The sequence below is a fragment of the Poromitra crassiceps genome (assembly GCF_964638095.1).
Source record: "Poromitra crassiceps genome assembly, chromosome: 20".
Taxonomy (NCBI): Eukaryota; Metazoa; Chordata; class Actinopteri; order Beryciformes; family Melamphaidae; genus Poromitra; species Poromitra crassiceps.
The window spans coordinates 19,336,173-19,356,753 of NC_139637.1; the positions used below are offsets into that span (position 1 = coordinate 19,336,173).

At 46.3% G+C, this 20,581-nt stretch overlaps 1 protein-coding gene across 1 annotated transcript in view; it reads left to right on the forward strand.

Annotated features, from left to right (window-relative positions):
* Positions 1–939: 939 nt before the first annotated feature.
* LOC310794924 (ankyrin repeat and SOCS box protein 1-like) overlaps positions 940–20,581 on the forward strand; it is a gene marked incomplete at both ends in the record, with an annotated part of 28,088 nt that continues 8,446 nt past the window's right edge. The window contains 2 exons of the mRNA XM_083656957.1: positions 940–953; positions 3,841–4,798. Of these exons, the coding sequence (XP_083513083.1) occupies positions 940–953; positions 3,841–4,798 (972 nt within the window). The remainder of the gene's footprint in view (positions 954–3,840; positions 4,799–20,581) is intronic.

The following is a 20,581-nucleotide window of genomic DNA, read 5'->3' on the forward strand; positions in this document are numbered from 1 at the left end:
CCCCCGCTCTCCCTCCCCAACCCCTCCCTTTTCCTGCTCTCTCCTCTCCCACATTCCCCCTGCTATCCATCCCCTGCTCCCTCCCCACCTCCTCCCTTTCCTGATCTCTCCTCCCCCACATTCCCCCTGCTCTCCCTCCCTTGCTCCCCCCCACCTCCTCCCTTTCCCTGCTCTCTCCTCCCCCACATACCCCCGCTCTCCCTCCCCTGCTCTCTCCTCCCCCACATACCCCCGCTCTCCCTCCCCTGCTCTCTCCTCCCCCACATACCCCCGCTCTCCCTCCCCTGCTCTCTCCTCCCCCACATACCCCCGCTCTCCCTCCCCTGCTCTCTCCTCCCCCACATACCCCCGCTCTCCCTCCCCTGCTCTCTCCTCCCCCACATACCCCCGCTCTCCCTCCCCTGCTCTCTCCTCCCCCACATACCCCCGCTCTCCCTCCCCTGCTCTCTTCTCCTCCACATACCCCACGCTCTCCCTCCCCTGCTCCCTCCCCACCTCCTCCCTTTCCCTGCTCTCCCCTCCCCCACATTCCCATGTTCCCTCCCCATCTCCTCCCCTCCCTGTACTCTCCTCCCCCACATTCCACCCCCCTTTTCTCCCCTTTCTCTATCATATGATTGTTCAATCTTGTTATTATTACTACTGTAATTGCTACTGTTGTGTCAGCTAGATTTAGCTAGACATAATTTTCTGTGAAGTCATCTGAGACATGCTTGTGAATTAGGGCTATACAAATCAACTTGAATTGACTTGACACTATTTAAAATTAAATAGCCTACCTTGCCTTTGTCATGGAATTGAGTAGCCTGACAATCAAAGCAATCAATTATGTTTGTTGTCATGAATAATAATACCACAGGAGACTAAAGGTGGCATTAGAGAGGTTTCCACCACGGGGCACAGCTGAGAATGCTGTGTGCGAGCGATGGCCAAGTCACCATGGCGACGGTCAGGTCAGCCCGCCACTTATTATGCGGAACGTGAGCAGAAGGAGAGCTGCCATTGGCTGAGAGAGCTGAGCCTCCTCTGATGGAGCCTGCCTGCTGGTGACAAGATGGGCATGCTGAGAAGAGGACGGACAAACGGCCCTGCTCCATAATAAACACACACACAGTCAACTGCACTGAGCTTTTGCTGTTCCAGAGGTGGATCAAGAGAACGGTGGTGGGGTGGGCTCACTCTGCATTTGGGTTCATAAATAAATAAGAGATTATATACTGTAAGTGTGCCTGCTTGTATACGGTTTAGCACTTTTGATTGGGCATGAGAAAAGTCCAGTATAGCCTAAGTAAAAATCCACTAGTCTTATGTGTCTAACTCTATGTTATAATAATAATTAGATTATTATTATATATTAGATTATAGATTAAATATTAGATTATAGATAAAATATTAGATTATAGATCATTCATGCAGCAGCACCACCACCAGACACTAGACCCCCCCCAACTCCCCCACCCATGTTGTTGTTGTTGTTGTTGTTGTTAAAGTAGCCATGGTTGGCTCAGGCCTACACTGCATCTCTCCCATTCCTTACTGCTGTGTTGAATGGCAGACTGCACTAAGAAATACTAAGATATTATATTTACAATGATGTTCAAGTACAAAAACAGTAACACACATGGCAGGGATTTCACTCACAGCCTATATAGGCCGGCGGCTGGAAATTGGATGATGCTGCTCTAATATGGTTAGCCAATAGTAATTCAATTGCAACTATGAAAGTGGAAGACCCATATGGCACAGTACCGTGCTTGGCCTCTGCAATCGGTCAGACAGAACGGGCGTTACTGAGAAAGAGAAACGCTGCAAGGTCAAACTGCAGAGCCGCAAGCAAACCCTGTCACGACTTTGCTGCCTGTACCAACATGGCAGGCAGGTGGGTGCTTTGGGTTAAGGTGTTGTTTCTCCATGCAGAGGCGGGGGGGACGTGCACATTAGTATAGGCTACATCATTTGCCATCAAGAGCTCACAACTAAATCCGCTGACACCGCTGGACATTCGGGTGCGAACATGGGCGCACAGGGTGCCTGACGACACGCGCAAACATCTGTCAGGGCGCACTGCGCTCAGCTGCACCAAAATAAACAGAGACATGCGGGGAAATAGACCTGAACCTTATGGGCTAGCTTATAATAAACACTATAGGCACCACACCATTCGCGCGCACTAATTAGGCTACTCCATTCATACATGTAGTCCTTGATGCGCCCTACACACGCATTCACTCTCCACAGGCGCATCCTTCGCAAAATGACAGCTACGGTGCCAATGGCACTCCGGCCGTAGCCTTGAAGGATGGGTCTGAAAATCAGCCCTGACCTTGCCTACCTGTGGCGCTTTCCGCGGCGCTTTCCGCCTTTCTCGGTCCCATCGCCTTTATCTCATTGTTTTCCTGCGGTTCCCGTCTTCGGCAAGGGCTCCACTCCGCTGGATGGAGCGGTGATCCTGGCACACACGCCCGGGCGGGGCGGGGAGGGGACAGGGGAGGGGGGATAACCAGGGGGTGTGCGGGAGGTGCGCTCACTGCGCTGGAGGATGGATGGCACGAGGGTATGGATGAAAGCGTGTGCGTAACGTTACGTCAGATTTTTTAAAGGGAAACACCGCACTCACAGAGTCGGCGCGTTGAAGACGACTCCGACTCCCCCTACAGAGGGACAAACGTTACTGCATGGCTAGCCTTCGTGACAGAGGGCACTGTGCAGTAGGCTATGTATGTGAAGGGATGCAAGGTAAGTTCAGTTCATCTTTTGCTTTTCAGTTTGCAGAATGTGTATCTTTATTGTGACATAGCCTACATCTTTTGTGAATTTATAGTAGGCCATAGGTCTATGCACTTAGCAAGTTATATAAAACTGGTGTAAGTTTTATAAATGGAGATAGTGTTTTAAGGCGGGATGCTATGTTTTTTTCTGAAATAGCCTATAGAACACCATCCTAACCGTGAAGCACGGCACAGCCAGTGGGTGGCAGCACACCGTGGCAGCAGCATCATGTTGTTTAATTGTTTAATTGTTTATTGTGGATCCCCATTAGTCTACACCAAAGGTGAGACTACTCTTCCTGGGGTCCAAACACGTAAAATACAAACATAAAAGTCCAAAAGTATTGGAGTAAAAACAATACAACAAAAATAAATAAAAACAAACAAAAAACAAGTGAGTCAAGGCTCACTCAATATTCATGTCAATCAAATGGGGGTTGCTTTGCTGCAGGAGGGGCTGGCTAGTGGGCATCAGGACTCAAAAGCTGGCATCACCTTTCATGCCACTGCATTCTAACCTGACATTGCCAGATGGGGGCGGTATTGTTTGTTTTCAGGGAATCCAGCTTGCTTGCAAGGTTAACTGCATTCACCCTAACCCTAGTCTCGCTTGCCAGACTCTCCCAGCAAACGGGCGGGGAGAGTCTGGCTGGGAACGCTTTCACTGTGGACTAGAGGGGGAAAAGGCTGTTTACAGCCATCCACCAAACGTACCATGCAGGCTGGCTTCATTGCATAATCCACATCAATCGTTTTCAGCGTGTAGCAACGAGCTAGCGGATAGCGATGTGCTGTTGTTATTGTTTCAAAGGCATGCGGCGCAGGCATTTGAGCTGTGCAGATTCAACACGTAAAGCAGCAGAGGCGTACAGATTCGACAGGGGGGGGTGCGTGGAAAGGATGTGTGTCATCGGTGATGTTACCCGAGCAATTGTGATGTCACCAGTGAGTGATGTCATCAGTGATGTCACTCAAACAAATTGTCCCTTCATAATAGCCTTTCCGTTTGGGACGCAGCACAGTCAGTGATGTACTCTGACAGACGCAAAGGAATGTTTCCTTATGTCCGCAGATTGCTGTGGACATATTACACCAATTCCATACTCGGAGGTCCACCCCCTCCTCAATGTTCCTCCCTCCGGCGGCCGCCTCGCTCTCCTACTCGACCTCCGTGTTCCCGGAGCCCTTGGCCCTCGTGCCAGCACACCGACCTCCCTCGCTGCTCGAGGGCTCAGACTCCCGCACCCTGGACTCGAGCATGGCATGACAGGCACCTCTGCAACGCCATCGAGGCAGGAGACCTGGACGGACTGAGGACTTTGCTGCAGGAAGACGGCTTCAGAAGGCGGATCAATGTGGAATTTTCAACCAACTGGATGACCCCTCTGGAGTGCGCAGCCTGGAAGGGTCACGCTGCCTGCGTGGCCTACCTGATCACTCAGGGAGCCCAGGTGGAACTAGTTCATGCATACCACACGCCTCTCTCCTGGGCCGTGCGCTACGGTCACCTGGACTGCGTCCGGATCCTTCTGGAAGCCGGGGCCGACCCCAACAGAAGCAGACGCTACTCAACCCAACCCCCACTCTACTGGGCTGCCGAGATGGGAAGGCTGGATATACTGCAGGAACTCATCAGGTTCGGTGCTGCTGTTGACATAGACATGGACACCGTCATAATGTCTCCTCTCTACATCAGCGCCGACCGCCGCCACATGGACTGCTTCCACCTGCTGCTCCAGGCCGCTGGCGTTCTGACCCGTGACGTGGCTTCTCTCCTGCTGGATGAGGTGATGCATAACAGGTGCCAGGCGGCCTTCGTCCAGCTGCTCTTGGACCACGGCGCCGACCCGGCCCTGGTGAGATTGCGTCGTCCAGACATGTGGCTGGGGAAGGTGGATCCCGAGGCTATCAGGGTCTTTCTGGAGGCCAAGAGATGTCCTCGCAGTCTGGCCCACGCGTGTCGGATCCGGATACGCCAAGCGCTGGGCACACATCGCCTGAGCCATGTCCACTCCCTACCACTAACACAAGTGATGAAGGACTTTGTGCTCCACCAAAATTGACTTGAAGGACTGTCAGTTTATTTATTTTCATTTGCCTAGATTTAGTTCTTCAGTGACTGTTTCAAACAAATCCAGGAGCAGAGATTAAATACCATACACCACCTGTAGCCAACCCTTCTAATGAAGCTAAGCGTAAGTTCAGAAAGGAAGACTGTTGTTTCACTCTCACTCATTCCCCTCTCTCCTTTCACGTACCCTGCATTCAGCTGATTAGGGGGGCATTAGCGCTTTTGCTAAACCAATCACAGTTGGCCACATTTTCCCATTCAGCCAATCTCAGCCTTAGCGGCAACCTTTGAAAGCTGTTCTACTCTCATAAACTGCTGTCATTTCAGTGCGATGGCTGCAACCCTCCTCCACCCCATTCTCCTCCAGGTCTGAGATGTCCAGAAGCCCTTCTCAGCTCTTAGTTCGTCACCACCACCATATCCTATTCTACTCACGGCTTCATAATCACAATGACGTCAGCATGACGTCGCAGTAATGTCGTGATGGAGTCTAATCGCCAAAGACTGAACATTTCATAATTATTGAGCATTTCATAATCATTGTTCATTGTAATTCATGTTAATTAATTATGTAATGTTAATAAATTATTGTTAACCAAAATAGTGTTCTCTCCTGATTGAACTATAATTGGAGAGCTCTGTGTCCGTGTGGTTCATTCTCTCCAGAGTCCCCACCCTAGAATTGAGCGCACGTACAACACAAAAATTTGACTTATCTGAATATGACATGAGGCTCAGTTAGCTTTGTACAGAAACTGCTGGTAGAAAATACTTGTGGCTTTTATACTTGATTACATTTCAGAGCTTGTAATTTTTTATTTTTACTTGAGTAAACAAGTTGAATCAGTACTTCTACTTTTACAAGTCTTTTTATTTACACCTTTACTAAGTAAAATCTAGTAAAGAATGTAAAAAAAAATATTTTGTTGCAAAAGCACATCATATTCATGTTTCCATCAAAGGTTTGTGCAATATATTAGCTATGAGAATTGTATGACCAGTGACCACCTTATGATTAAAACTAGCTAAAGCTTATGTTGTTTTCCTCACCATGCCCTGCAGGGTCTACTTCCTGTTTGATGCTTGCCCCGCCCACCTATGTGATGTCCAGGGGCGGTTCTAGGCCGTTTTTGGGTGGGCTTTAGCCCACCCAAAAATAGTCTCAGCCCACCCAAAAAAATAGAGGCAAATTTTTTTTTTTTTTTTTTTTTTTTTTTTTTTTCCTCTCCAAATCCATGGTGGTCATTAGTAGCAGTTTCTGACTACACTCAATGCGCTGTGTGCGTGTTTCCCCCCCCCTCTATGTTCTTAGGGTGGGCTGAGACAAACATTTAGGGGGGTTCAGCCCACCTGAAAAGTTTCTAGAACCGCGGCTGCGCAGGCGCTCCCTCCTCCATCTATCTGCCTAATCCCACATCACTTCACACAGGTCACACACAGTACAGCAGCGAAGTGGTCCTCCACAGTCCACACAATCGTTCTCCCTACTCATGATCAATGAAACTGTGAGGTGAGCATTGAGCAGTCAAGTCGTTAGTAGTTACTTAATTAGCGCATATTGATATGCAAATTAGCGCGTAACGTTGTTTCGTAGGCTAAACAAAAGAACTTGTGGCTGTGCCTGCCAGACAAACAGGTGGACTGGAGGAAGGTAGGTAGGCTACCATGGCACCAGCCAGCCATGTCATGCTAGCTCGCAGTAAAGTGGGTGTAAATGGATGCAATGTTTTTTGAGAAACATATGGGCATAAGTGACAAACATATTTTCAAACGGGTCCCTTGTTATCTGAATGAAATTAAGCCCTTCAGAATCGCAAGTGGCTGCTTTACACAGCCTGTCTGATGTGATGATGATGATAGCTTAACATGCGTGCATGGCATGCTATTCACTTTTCTTTCCTTCTTTCCCTATTTTTGCACGCTGTGGTGGTGGTAGCCTACCAACTTCCAACCAGTCAGATCTTGTTTTTTCCCACAATAATTTCATAATACCATTTGTAATGCCACCGTTGTAGTGCTGTTGTTCAAAATTAAAGTACATTTTCTCAGATTTATTGGTGTCTTTCTAGTCACACAATTTAATAGTCAGTGTTTCCCATACACTGATCTATTTGTGGTGGTACACCCTACATAGATTTTGACCCCCACAAATACTGCCACATATTAATTTCAACTAGTTGACTGCAAACTCCTGCTTTAGTGCTTACAGTATATTATTATCTTGTCGGAATATTATTCCAGCCAATAAATTAGGAAGTTCCCTTTTGATATAATTTTACTTTTGTTTTGCCTACAAAGCAAAATGTTACTTTACTTGAAACTCCCCTGAAGTGATTTTGGTATTATTTATGCAAGCATAATTCTACCATATAGAACCTGTATGCAGAATATATATAGTATATATAGGGAAACAATTATTTTTTCATCGCTGTAAAACCACAGAACGGTAAAGAAGATATTGATGTGTGTAGTTCTTCATAGATCTAGTCTCTTCATTTTGATCTCAAAGTGCGCCAGTTTGATCCATTTTTACTTGAAACTGTACAAAATTTTCTTCCGGGGGGGCATGCCCCCGGACCCCCCTAGGGGTTCAGCGGTCCATGACCTTTGGGTGGGCTGAGCCCACCCAAAGCTCTGATGCTAAAACCGCCCCTGGTGATGTCACACCAATGAGGGCATGCAATTTTGATTGTGTAGTTTCACAACTAGGGCTCAGCAATATTTTCACTCATCAGGCATGAAAATATACCCTCTCTCCCTCCTTACTTCCCTCCCTCCCTCTCTCTCTCTCTCTCTCTCTCTCTCTTTCTCTCTCTCTCTCTCTCTCTCTCTCATATATATATATATATATATATATATATATATATATATATATATATATATATATATTTATATATTTATATATTTACACACACACACACACGCACACATTTCACATTTGTGTATGTTATATATCATATGTTGTCTTATGATGATTACCTTGTTTACCGCCTCACTGGGTGGATGTGTATTGGGTAGATGGATGGGATAAGGTAACATACTCAATCCACACACACACATACACACACACACGCACACACACACACACACACGCACGCACGCACACACACACACACACACACGCACACACACACACTCACACACACTCACACAGTAGTAAATGTAATAGAAACTATAATAGTGTTCTAAAATTGGTAATAGTCAACTCAAGGGAATACCCATGAAATACGACCGCAGCATGGAGTGCAATGAAGTGTGTGTGTGTGTGTGTGTGTGTGTGTGTGGGTGTGTGTGTGTGTGTGTGTGTGTGTGTGTGTGTGTGTGTGTGTGTGTGTGTGTGTGTGTGTGTGTGTGTGTGTGTGTGTGTGTGTGTGTGTGTGTGTGTGTGTGTGTGTGTGTGTGTGTGTGTGTGTGTGGTAGTAGTACTTGCTCATGGCTAAAGGAGCCTTGTGTGATAGATCATCTATTCATGAGCCATCACTCCCTTGGGCTGGATCGGGTCACTATACCTAGACAGACTGACTCACGTTCAAGCTCCCCTGCAGTAAGATTGAGGTCACACTGATCATTAAAGGACAAAGTTATAAAAAGATTATTATTTAAAAAAACAAAATTATAATACCTTGCATTTAATACAGAGATTGAAAAGACTGTTTAAAAGTAGGGGGATAAGTATAAAACACTCGTTTGATATCCCGTCATAATTAGCCTATTAATGACATCTTGTGTTTTGTTGTTTTTGTCTTCTTTGATATTATTATCATCATCATCATCATCATCATCATCATCATCATCATCATTATTATTATTATTTTATTATTATTTTATTATTATTATTTATCCACGTGTTTGATAGTGAAAAGTTAACTGGAACATGTGCAACTATGTGTATGTTTAGGTCTGAATAAGGTAAAGTGTTGTTGGTGATAAGGGGAGGCATTATTATAAGCTCCAATCTGGAAACTCATCGGTTAAACAAACAAAAAACAAACAAACAAATCTCTAACCTCTGGGGGCAGCGTTTCAATGGTGGTGCAACAGGAACTCAAGAGGCGCGGTCGGCAGCGGAAGAAAATCTCTTTCCGCTCCCTGCAAGCTCTGCCATTGGCTCCAACCGTCCAGCTTTGACCATTTATGGATTTCCTTTCCGCTCCCTGGGTGTCGCATTCAAATCCGTCCGTCGGTATGAAACAACAATAACAACACTAGCTCGTTGCTAGTAGCAAGTAGCAACTTGCTATACGCTGAAAATGGTAAGTTTTGACAACACACCGGTCACGTTCACTTCATTTTGATCGGGGGAAGCACAGCGTGCGTGCGAGCGCTGTTACACCCCTTTTGACGGAGCCTGACGACAGATTTTCGATGCAAGTCGAAAGTCTGTCTCGAGAGATTACATAAGCTCTGGCTTCAGTCCGCTCCTTTTCCGTCAGAATTATGTCTGTATTTGATGTTTGCTGTATGGACACCAGCATGTACTGTGTTTGTTTCCCCCCTTTCTTTTTTCTTTTCTTTGTGTCATGGTCCTTTTATTTTAACTGACCGAAATAGAAATAGAAGCAAAAAAAAAAAAAAAATACAATACCGCATCTTGGAAACTTCGGGGTTAAAAAAAAAGATCTTGCCCAAGTTTCCTATAGTTGGAATTCCAACTTGAAGATCTGTTCCATTGCATTTTCCTTGTAGGAAGTCAGAATTCCAGTCCTGAGCAAGTCTTAGGCCCAAGACACCTCCAGAAGGATTAAATGTGAAATTGTCCTGTCAATTTACCGCTTACCATGTGATGAGAGGATTAGCAGGCTAACCAATGCCCACTCTGGATTAGTGAAAGGTCTATATTCGTACGCTAACACAGCACATGTGCACAGGACAGATTACAGTATAGACAGATAGAGATAGATTTGACATGTACAGACAACAGACTTGTAATATTGATGATGTCCTGATGTTGATGTACCAATAAGACACATAACAAGTAGGTCGGACGTCACGGATGAACCAGATGTTGATGATGATGATGGTCTTATCACTCTACTGCCTTATTGCTTGTTGTGTCTCTTGTTGTTTTTGCACTCATATGCCCTGTTATATTTGTACTATGTTGTAAACGGAGTCTACAGCACAATAATTTCACACGTGATACTTGTACTACGGAGTGACAATAAAAATCTTGAATCTTGAATCTTGAATCTTGAATCTTGATGATGATGATGGCGTTATGTAACGATGTATCCTTCTCCCCTTTCATTGCTGCCACCGCACGTTCCTGCCGGTTTGCCCTCTACAATATCAGAAAAATCCGCCCATTTCTCACCATAGAAGCATCACAACTCCTGGTTCAATCCCTTGTCATTTCCCGCCTTGATTACTGTAACTTTCTGCTTGCCGGTCTCCCTGCCTCCACTATCCAACCACTCCAACTCATTCAAAATGCTGCAGCCCGTCTGGTTTTCAATCAAAACAAATTCTCCGATGTCACCCCCCTCCTCCGCGATCTACATTGGCTTCCCATTCTGGCTCGCATTAAATTCAAGACCCTGGTTTTAGCCTACAAAGCAGTCCATCAGACAGCCCCCCCATATTTACAGCCACTGGTCAGTTTCCAAACCTCCCACCGCTCCCTCCGCCCCTCCACTAGTGCAGGACGTCTCGCCCCTCCCTCCCTGCGCGGGCCTACAGGACGTCTCGCCCCTCCCTCCCTGCGCGGCCCTACAGGACGTCTCGCCCCTCCCTCCCTGCGCGGGCCTACAGGACGTCTCGCCCCTCCCTCCCTGCGCGGCCCTACAGGACGTCTCGCCCCTCCCTCCCTGCACGGCCCTACAGGACGTCTCGCCCCTCCCTCCCTGCCCGGGCCTACAGGACGTCTCGCCCCTCCCTCCCTGCGCGGGCCTACAGGACGTCTCGCCCCTCCCTCCCTGCGCGGCCCTACAGGACGTCTCGCCCCTCCCTCCCTGCGCGGGCCTACAGGACGTCTCGCCCCTCCCTCCCTGCGCGGCCCTACAGGACGTCTCGCCCCTCCCTCCCTGCGCGGGCCTACAGGACGTCTCGCCCCTCCCTCCCTGCGCGGGCCTACAGGACGTCTCGCCCCTCCCTCCCTGCGCGGCCCTACAGGACGTCTCGCCCCTCCCTCCCTGCGCGGGCCTACAGGACGTCTCGCCCCTCCCTCCCTGCACGGCCCTACAGGACGTCTCGCCCCTCCCTCCCTGCGCGGGCCTACAGGACGTCTTGCCCCTCCCTCCCTGCGCGGGCCTACAGGTCGCTCTCGATCGAGACTTTTTTCAGATCTCGCCCCGACATGGTGGAATGAGCTCCCCCCCGCAGCTAGAACGGCCACATCTCTGCCCATATTTAAAAGAAAACTAAAAACTCATCTATTTACTATCCACTTTCCTATCTCTCCCTCTACTGCATCTCTTTGACCCCTGAATTGTTTTATACACTGTAATAATCTGCACTCCTGATCATCTTTTATCTATGCATATTTTTATCATGATCACATATTGTCTGTTTTTATCTATTTCCATTGTTCTGCTATGTTTTATTGTGTGATGTATTTTAATCTGTTGTACGTCGCTTTGGATAAAAGCGTCTGCTAAATGACAATAAAGTAAAGTAAAAAGTAACGGAACACACACAGCTCAAGAATTTCACACGTGTGTACCTGTACACAGAGAGTGTCAATAAACGTATCTTGTGTTGTAGTAGTACTGTGTGTGACCACCAGAGCATTGGAAAAAAATAGTCTAGACTAAACTAGATAAGTATAATCAAAGACATGATCAACAATGTAAAGGTCTTTCCCCCCTCATTCCATAGACTGTAATGTTAATCTCTCACCAATAGAGGTCACTGAAATACCAGTTTCATCTTCCTTCTCTACGTCATCCACCACCCATATAGAATTCCATTATATATCAAGCCACTCACGTCTGATTGAGAGTCAGATGTTTAGATAGTAGTTTTAATGCAGCATGAATTTCTGTGCATGAGAGAATGAGAGAGTTGTAAATGATTTGAGGAACTTCAGAGGACAGCTGCCTGCAGCCGTCGGTGGGGGAGACTCGGTGGCTATACCTCAGCCTGTATCTGTATCCTCAGCATTAGTCCAGGCATTTTACGCAAATATGTGGGTCAACCTCACACTAATTGCAACAAAACCAAACTCAACTGATTTTGTATCCTCAGTATGTCCTCAATGAATGAAAAAAAGTGTTAAGGAAATGTATGAAGGGAAAGTTTTGAAAATGACCTAAATATGATGGTAGCCTATGGAAGCCTTTTTTTTTTTTTTAATGTGCCATAAATCTCATCACTTATATCCTGTATGTGTTTTTTGCTTCAAGGAGAAAATAAAAAAAACAAAAAATAAAATAAAAATAAATATTAAAAAATAAATAAATAAACGTTTTTGGTAGCATCATATGGGTCATTTTCAAAAATTTCCCTTCATACATTTCCTTAACATTTTTTTTCCTTCATTGAGGACATATTGAGGATACAAAATCAGTTGAGTTTGGTTTTGTTGCAATTAGTGTGAGGTCAAGTGACATTTTTACTGGACTACATGTATCCTTGAACTCTTCAAGGAATTAAATGCAAATGAACTTGTGAGGCTTTCGGGGGGGTTGGGGGGTGGGGGTGGGGGGTTAGATTCAAACAAATTGGATGTCGCAGAATGAATTGAAATGCATCACTCAAATTGCGTTTGCAGTGGTCGAGGCAAGACAGTCGGTCAATTTGATCCTCAAGTGAGTGCATCATGAGATAGATTCTAAATGTAATAAGTTAAAACAAGAGGGGAGCTACGCCCGGGAATCCAGGAAATGGGATGGGTACTATAAGAGCAGCAAAATGTTCAATGTCCCGCTTACATCCGTCGTAAATAGGACTTATTTTATACTAGCCTACTTTCAATACTAACAAAAGACCTGTTTTCAAAAAAATGCTGTTTGGTGGCTGCTGTTTTATTTTATAAATCAAACAGCACACAGACACATGGAAGGTTCAACAAACTGTATCATATCATAGTAGTCTTATTCAATTTGTGTCTTATTCAATTTGTGCTCAACTCATAATTCCAGTATTTCTGACAGCACATGAAGGCAGCATTGGGGAAGGCTTCTTTCTCTCATTGGTTGACCTTCTGGAAATGAAACCTTTGTCCACTCTCGGCACCCACTGGACACTTCCTTGAAGGAGCCCCCTCTCTGTGAGGCCTTTCCCAAGGTTTCCCTCATGTTGTTTTGCCTACGGGGTTTTATAGCTAATGTGAGTGAGAGTATGAGAGCATAACTGTGATGAAGGAATACCGGTATACAAAGAACCTGAACTCATCTCCTCCTCATCTCCCTCCTCTTCCTCCTCTCCCTCCTCTCCCTCCTCTTCCTCCTCTTCCTCCTCTCCCTCCTCTCCCTCCTCTTCCTCCTCTTCCTCCTCTCCCTCCTCTTCCTCCTCTCCCTCCTCTCCCTCCTCTTCCTCCTCTTCCTCCTCTCCCTCCTCTTCCTCCTCTCCCTCCTCTCCCTCCTCTTCCTCCTCTCCCTCCTCTTCCTCCTCTTCCTCCTGTCCCTCCTCTTCCTCCTCTCCCTCCTCTCCCTCCTCTTCCTCCTCTTCCTCCTCTCCCTCCTCTCCCTCCTCTTCCTCCTCTCCCTCCTCTTCCTCCTCTCCCTCCTCTTCCTCCTCTTCCTCCTCTCCCTCCTCTTCCTCCTCTCCCTCCTCTTTCTCCCTCACTTTTCTCCTCCTCCTCTTCCTCCTCAGTTTGCTTTCACATCTTTCTTTAAAAGATGAAATCATGTTTTGGACTTAAAGGGACAGCTCACCCTAAAATCCAAAATACATATTTTCCCTCTCACCTGTAGTGCTATTTATCCATCTATATCGTTTTTGGATAGTTGCCTGAGTTTTGGAGATAATCGTCTGTAGAAATGTCTTCCTTCTCTCCAGTACAATGGAACTGGATGGCAATCGGCTTGTGGTGCTCGAAGCATCAAAAAATACATTTGAAAAACTCGACAGTATTGTCTCTTTCCAGAAATCATGACCCGGTTACTCAAAATAATGCACAGACTTTGTTGTGAGCAGTTTCATGTAGGAACTATTTTCTTTTGCAGTCTCAGGTAGGAACTAGCTAGCAGCTAGCGGGTGTAGTTCGGTCAAAAGAAAATAGTTCCTCCTGAAACTGCTCATAACAAGGTCTGTGGATCATCTTGAGTAACGGGGTCATGATTTCTGGAAAGAGAAATTGCTTTTGAGTTGATCAAATGTATTTCTTTGGCACACACACACATGTGCGCGCACACACAGACACACACACACACACACACACACACGTGCGCGCGCACGCACACACGGGTTTGAAAAAGAGGACCCCTTTAAACATTGGCGTGCTATAGCCACCTTCCTCACAAGCTAGCATGAAATGGGGTACTAATGGATGCCTTACTGTCTTCTAGTTTCATATACTGTAAGTATCTTCACTCTATACGTAAAACTGAGCGCACTATACAGTCTCTGAAAGACAGTAAGCCTATTGAGAATCGGACCAAATACCATCATGTCACCTACAGTATCTCATCGCAGGGAACCAGAAACGTTCCCGAGGGCCGCAATTGGCCCACGGGCCACCCTTTGGGAAGCCCTGATCTAGAAGCTGAAAATGGGTTCCTTCTCATCGACAAACTGCTTACAACCTTCTCTGGTGCAACTGCTGTTTACAACAAGTCAATACCAGCCAGGGAACTCCAGAGAATTCCAATATTGCTCGGGTAAATTGGGGATGACACAATGGAGAAGACCAAGCCTGACATCGCCCGACCAATGTGTGAACTAGCCTGGAAACTCTCGGTTCAATTTCGATCACCAGGGGGCGTTATCGACGGGCGCAGACCAAAAGGCCTCCGGATACATGATCGGATAGACCTACAGCCAATCAGATCGAATCTTCTTTGTTTACCAAAATGCCGCCTCAATGGCGCTCCTCTGTCAGTCATCGTATCGAACCCGCCCCATATTAGATCAACGGTTGCGATTGGCCCGACCGTTTAGAGGTCAGGTGGGCGGCCACACGCATTAAAACATGGGCATGTAGGGTCGTCAGGTTCCCAGAGAAGACCCTCGGTCATCATCGCTGTTTGACATTATTTGTCTTTATTGCAAAGTTGTTCATGGCTGTTCCATCTTTTTCATCCACCTGTAACTTAAGGTTTCATACGATGTTCAGTGTGTGTGGGTGCGTCCGTGTGTGTGTGTGTGTGTGTGTGTGTGTGTGTGTGTGTGTGTGTGTGTGTGTGTGTGTGTGTGTGTGTGCGTGTGTGTGTGTTCGGGTTGTCAAAAGTATCCATAGTATCGAAAAGTATCGATACTGAAAATTTTAATCGGATACAATACTCATTTGCAACAGGTATCGATAGTATCGAAAGTATCAATACTAAAACATTTAAATGGATACAATACTCATTTGCAACAGTTTTGATACTATCGGTGCTTTCTTTTAATGAAAAATCACTGATTTTTCCCTCCCTATCATTGGGTATCTGTTGCTTCAACAAGTTAACGTGTTCTGATGGCTAGAGCAGGGCTAATCTGTTTCATCAGTTAAGTTTTATCAGGCCTAGATTATGGAGAAGTGTGCGTCTGTCCGTCCATCTGTCCAATTTTATTTGTATGCCTCTTGATGTGTCATCAACCCCCCTTCCCGTGGTATCGAGTATCGATATTCTCCTGGGTATCGGTATCGAAGTAGAAATTCTAGTATCGTGACATCCCTAGTGTGTGTGCGCGCGCACGCGTCACATGCACTGTATGCCTGACAACATCAAAAGCCAGTGTATTCTCAGGGTCTCTCATAAACAAGCTTTCCCTGCCTGCATCCTTCATACGCAGGGCCGGAAGGATTCAATTTCATGCCTGATGTGGGTTTGATAAGCGTATACCGGGAACAATTCCCTGACCAACACACTGTGCACACGGAGCGGGTCTCGACAGGGGGCGAGCACAGTGTCTAAGGGGGCTATCCGATGTGTAATGGAAATAGCAGGACCATTACGACAGATGGACACAGGTTGTCCCGATTTTAAGTGGTTATTATTCCCTCCTCATTCACTTCCTGTTGGTAGCCGACTGCCACAACACGATCGCAGCCAGTTACACCGGCGAAAATCTCCACTTTCTGTTTCCCCCCCCCATGCTTCTCTCCATTCGTCTTCCTAAAACTCTAATCTTTTTGAGCTGTTCTCTTTTCATTTTTCACTGGCTTTGCTTTGCTAAAGCCGACGTTAAGCACCCGCCAGTGCAGTGATATTCCTTTAAACCACGGAGATATTCTTTTAAACAACAGTCTTCCCCGCCTCACGTATTTACTTTTTGTGTTCATAATGGGGAAAAACAGTCTCTGCTAGAGATCAGGAGAGATCCTGCCATACAGTACCTAGGGACACAATTTTGATTTCAAAGGGGCAGTGGTGGCCCAACGGTTTAAGAGAAGCGAGCTTGTGACCGGAAGGTCGTCGGTTCAATCCCCGGGACCGGCAGGATAAATGTGGGTGGGGATTGGGAAAGTGAAAAGGCAGCGCTTGCCCCTCCCTCATTACCACCACCGAGGTGCCGTTGAGCAAGGCCCTTAACGCCAACTGCTCCTGTGGAGCTGATCATTTCTGTTCCAGGCTGCTGCTCGGCGCATTATAACGTGTATCGATATCAAAAATGATGAAGCATACCGGTAAATAAAGCTGGAAATAAGGTTATAAAAAGCCAGAATGCTCCTTTAACCCATTGATACCGGATGCAGCATTTGTGTGTGTATCCCTTTGACGCGGTTCGCGGTCTTAAAGGGATACACACACAAATGAGGGATATACACGCAAATGCTGCATCAGGTATCAATGGGTTAAGGCCCACAGCCAACCATGTTTTATTCCCACCACACAGATTGAGGGCACCGCACAAATACAATTCTACATACTGTATTATTTCCTTGCATAATTTTGAAAACGCTACTGGCTTTTTGCAGAAAGTCTCTATGGGAAAACACAGAGGGATGTTTTCATACTTGTATTGTGTTTAATTTCCAACGTTTCTGGACTCACATTTGCCTTTAAGTTAGACTTTTAAAACTTCCAGTCAAAGGCCTTCTTTATCTGTCAACTTTGACTGCACTTCTTGTAAGTTAGGGAGTTGAAATCTCCATTATATAAGCTGAGGTCAAACCATTCGCTTTACTGAAACCATCTGTCGTGATGTTTGCCACGTCAGCTTTCCCTATTTGGTCGTTTCTGCGCTCAACAGACTCAAATGGTACGAATGATTGACTTTGTAATGCTAACAAACATCAAGAGAGACTGATGGCTTCGTCAGCAACAAGTTGTAGCTGCACCGAATGACAGGACCCTCGCCATTACTTCAGCGGTGACGGCATTGACTGGCCCTTTTCTTTATACAGTACGTATGCTGTGTGTCTTCCTCAGCCAGTGTTTACAGAAGAGAGAGAGAGAGAGAGAGAGGGAGAGAGAGAGAGAGAGAGATGACTTTTTCAGTGTGAATGGAGTGAGTGGAGACTGTATAAAAAAAAATGCTTTATTGTCAAAACACATTTTTTTCCTTCTTTTTATTTTCTTTTTAAATATCTATTTTTGTATTCCATTTTTATCCCCCATTAGTGCTCATTTTAATTTATTTATCTGGTTGCTGCCCCCCCCCTCTGTCGATCTGGGGAGATTCATTTCGATAAATCTTCTGTCGATCGACTAATCGATTAATCGTTTCAGCTCTAGATGCTACGCAACCCACTACCAAAGTTCAACATCATTAACCCTGTGATGGCTGACCACCTGTGCAGGCTGTGTTAACCCTTAAAGCACACGTGTACAACCTTTTCATCGTGTCCATCAAGCTTATTAAATCGATCAGAAATCGCCTCAAAATAGTTGGATGCGAGAAACTGCTTAAAAGCATACAAGGCTATACTTCAAATGGACAACGAATTAATATTGATTTGAAATCGATTTGAATTCGCTCCGAAAATAGGCCATTTGAAAAGGGTTCGGAGTTGTTTCTTGTAGTCATTCTGAGAAGAGCGCAGCATGTCGCCTTGCGGCTTTGTCTCCATTACATTTACACAGAGCCCAATTTATACAGAAAGATTGAACGGCTGCGAAGTGAACCGAGGGACAGCGAAGTGAAGCCGGGGACAGCGATCCAGATTTGTGTCATGTAACGAAACGCACATAGCGTCTCGTTTTTGACACCGGAGACACGTTAACCTTCACATCGATCCTGATCAATGTCTGCCCTTCTGTCTCTCTGGCTCTCTGTCTATGATGTCTTGTCAAGGAAAACCGTGTTCCCTTTGATGCAACGGTCTGAGGACTTTATCAGTTGCCATGGTGACAACCAAAAAGTTTTCGGGCTCCGTCCGTATATCTCTCAACACATCTCTCTGTTGGACTGAAGTGCTAATGTGTGTGTGCGTGCGTGTGTGTGCGTGTGTGTGTGTGTGTGTGTGTGTGTGTGTGCGTGTGTGTGTGTGTGCGTGTGTGTGCGTGTGTGTGTGTGTGTGTGTGTGCGTGTGTGTGTGTGTTATGCGAGTGTGTATGCACAAAGGCCTCGTTAAAGGGGTCTGATTATGTTTAAACTCCCATCAAAGTGATAATCAGCTTCTTTCTCTCGATACGATACTGTTTTCAACACTTTCCTCCAGCTCTCAGTTGCTTTGACAGAGGAGAAGTTCATTCACCCCTGGTTTTCTGGTGTGTGTGTGTGTGTGTGTGTGTGTGTGTGTGTGTGTGTGTGTGCCTCGATCATCTCCTCTATATGTTCCATTTCTGTCAACAATCACTACACACAGTCTGACAGCAGTTTCCAAAACATTGCTTAGTCTTTCCTCCATAGGAGCTACTAGGATTCAATGGACAGTGCAGGCCAGGCAGTGTGTTCTCTGCCCAACACATTGCTGGATGGCCGGCCCCCTCTACTCCATGGTGCAACCACACTGCCTGCAGCTGTCTATAGAGAGGCAAAGTGGAACGTCACTTCCTGCTTCAGCACTGTACCAGAGATTTTCATCCACCATTTATTTTCCCATAGACATTTCATAAAATGCTTATAAAAAATAGTTTTACTTGTTAAAACCAAACGGTTCCGATAGCTTTAGAAACAGGAGAGATCGCATAACATGTCAATCAGACCAAAACGTTTTAAAAAATGCGGATTTAAAGAAAATATTTTTTGCACACCTAGGCTCAACAGGTGCGTCGGAGAAGGGCAAAACCCGACACAGTACCAGAATAAATAACGTTTCGGTCGTGAGACCTTCATCAGATTCTCTTACAGAAGAGGAGGAGGGACCCAGTTAAATAGGCTGGCAAACCTACGTGGACCAATCGGCTCGCACTGCACCCTGACATCATAATTGAACACAATTACCTAGATAGAGAATGGCAGGTATGGGTCAGAGGTCTGATAGTGCACAGCAATACCCAAAACAGTGATAAACATACACATATAAGCATTTTACGAAATGTCTATGGGAAAATAAATAAATAAAAACAGTGCTGAAGCAGGAAGTGATGTTCACTTTGGCTCTCTATTGCCGCCGCTGGCTAGTTAGAGAGAGAAGGTGAATAGGGTGTCAAGGCTTTAACAATGATTGATACAGTGTAACGTAATAGTGAGTGTGTAGAGCGTGCGTGCGTGTGTGTGTGTGTGTGTGTGTGTGTGTGTGTGTGTGTGTGTGTGCGCGTGCGTGCGTTTGTGCGTGCCTGTGTGTGTGTGTGTGTGTGTGTGTGTGTGTGTGTGCACCAGGTGGAAAGCTCGGGCTTGGACAGATCGAGGAAGCCTCGGAAGTAGTCTCGCTGGCCAGCCTCCTCTCCCTTCCGTCCGAGGAGTCTGGCGCCGCAGGTCTCCATAGTGGGATTGCAATGGGCGGCGCTTAGCGGCAGTGCCCTTGGAAAATAGTTTCCAACAATCCAACTTGCCATTTTCAGCGTGTAGCAACGAGCTAGCGTGTCGGTTTCTGCCGTTAGCTTGCTAGCTAGTTAGCGTTGTTGTTTTCACCGCGGCGACAGGGCACTATTTACAGCGACACACAGGGAGGAGGGAGCGGAAGCCGCTCTGATTCCTCGGACTCCTCGGACGGAAAGGAGAGGAGGCTGGCCAGCCAGTCTACCTCGGAAGTGCTACTGAAAGCTGTAGTTCCTCCAATAGCCACTTGAGGCTGGCTCCAACAGAGAGTCATTCCCCATTCACCGGTTTTTCCCCCCAACAATATATTTATTGATTTTGTCATCCCCATGTTAAAATATCAATTTTACAACAGCATTAAGCATGTTTATACAGCCCCATTCAAAACACGGTGCTGGTCTTTATAGCTAATTTCATTTTTCTGTACAGGAGGTGAACTTTTATATAACTCAACTGCTTAGAGAGCAAAATAGCTGATAGAAAAGACTGTTTTGAGCGTGATTGACAGATCACCTGTCCAGTGATCGCGCAGCTTGCCGATCACGGACCAATAACAGGTGGAGCTGCGGCTTTGGGAAACGTCCGGTCTCGTGCGAGCTTCACAAGAACCCCAAGATGGCGACAGCCACACTAGGCTTCAAAACGAGAGTCTAAAAAAAAAACAATGGGTGACATCACGCAGACTCTGTCCATATCTAGACTATCTATGGCAGGGGTGTCAAACATGCGGCCCGGGGGACCAGATTGCCAGAACCGGCCCGCCAAAGGGTCCAATCCGGCCCACAGGTTG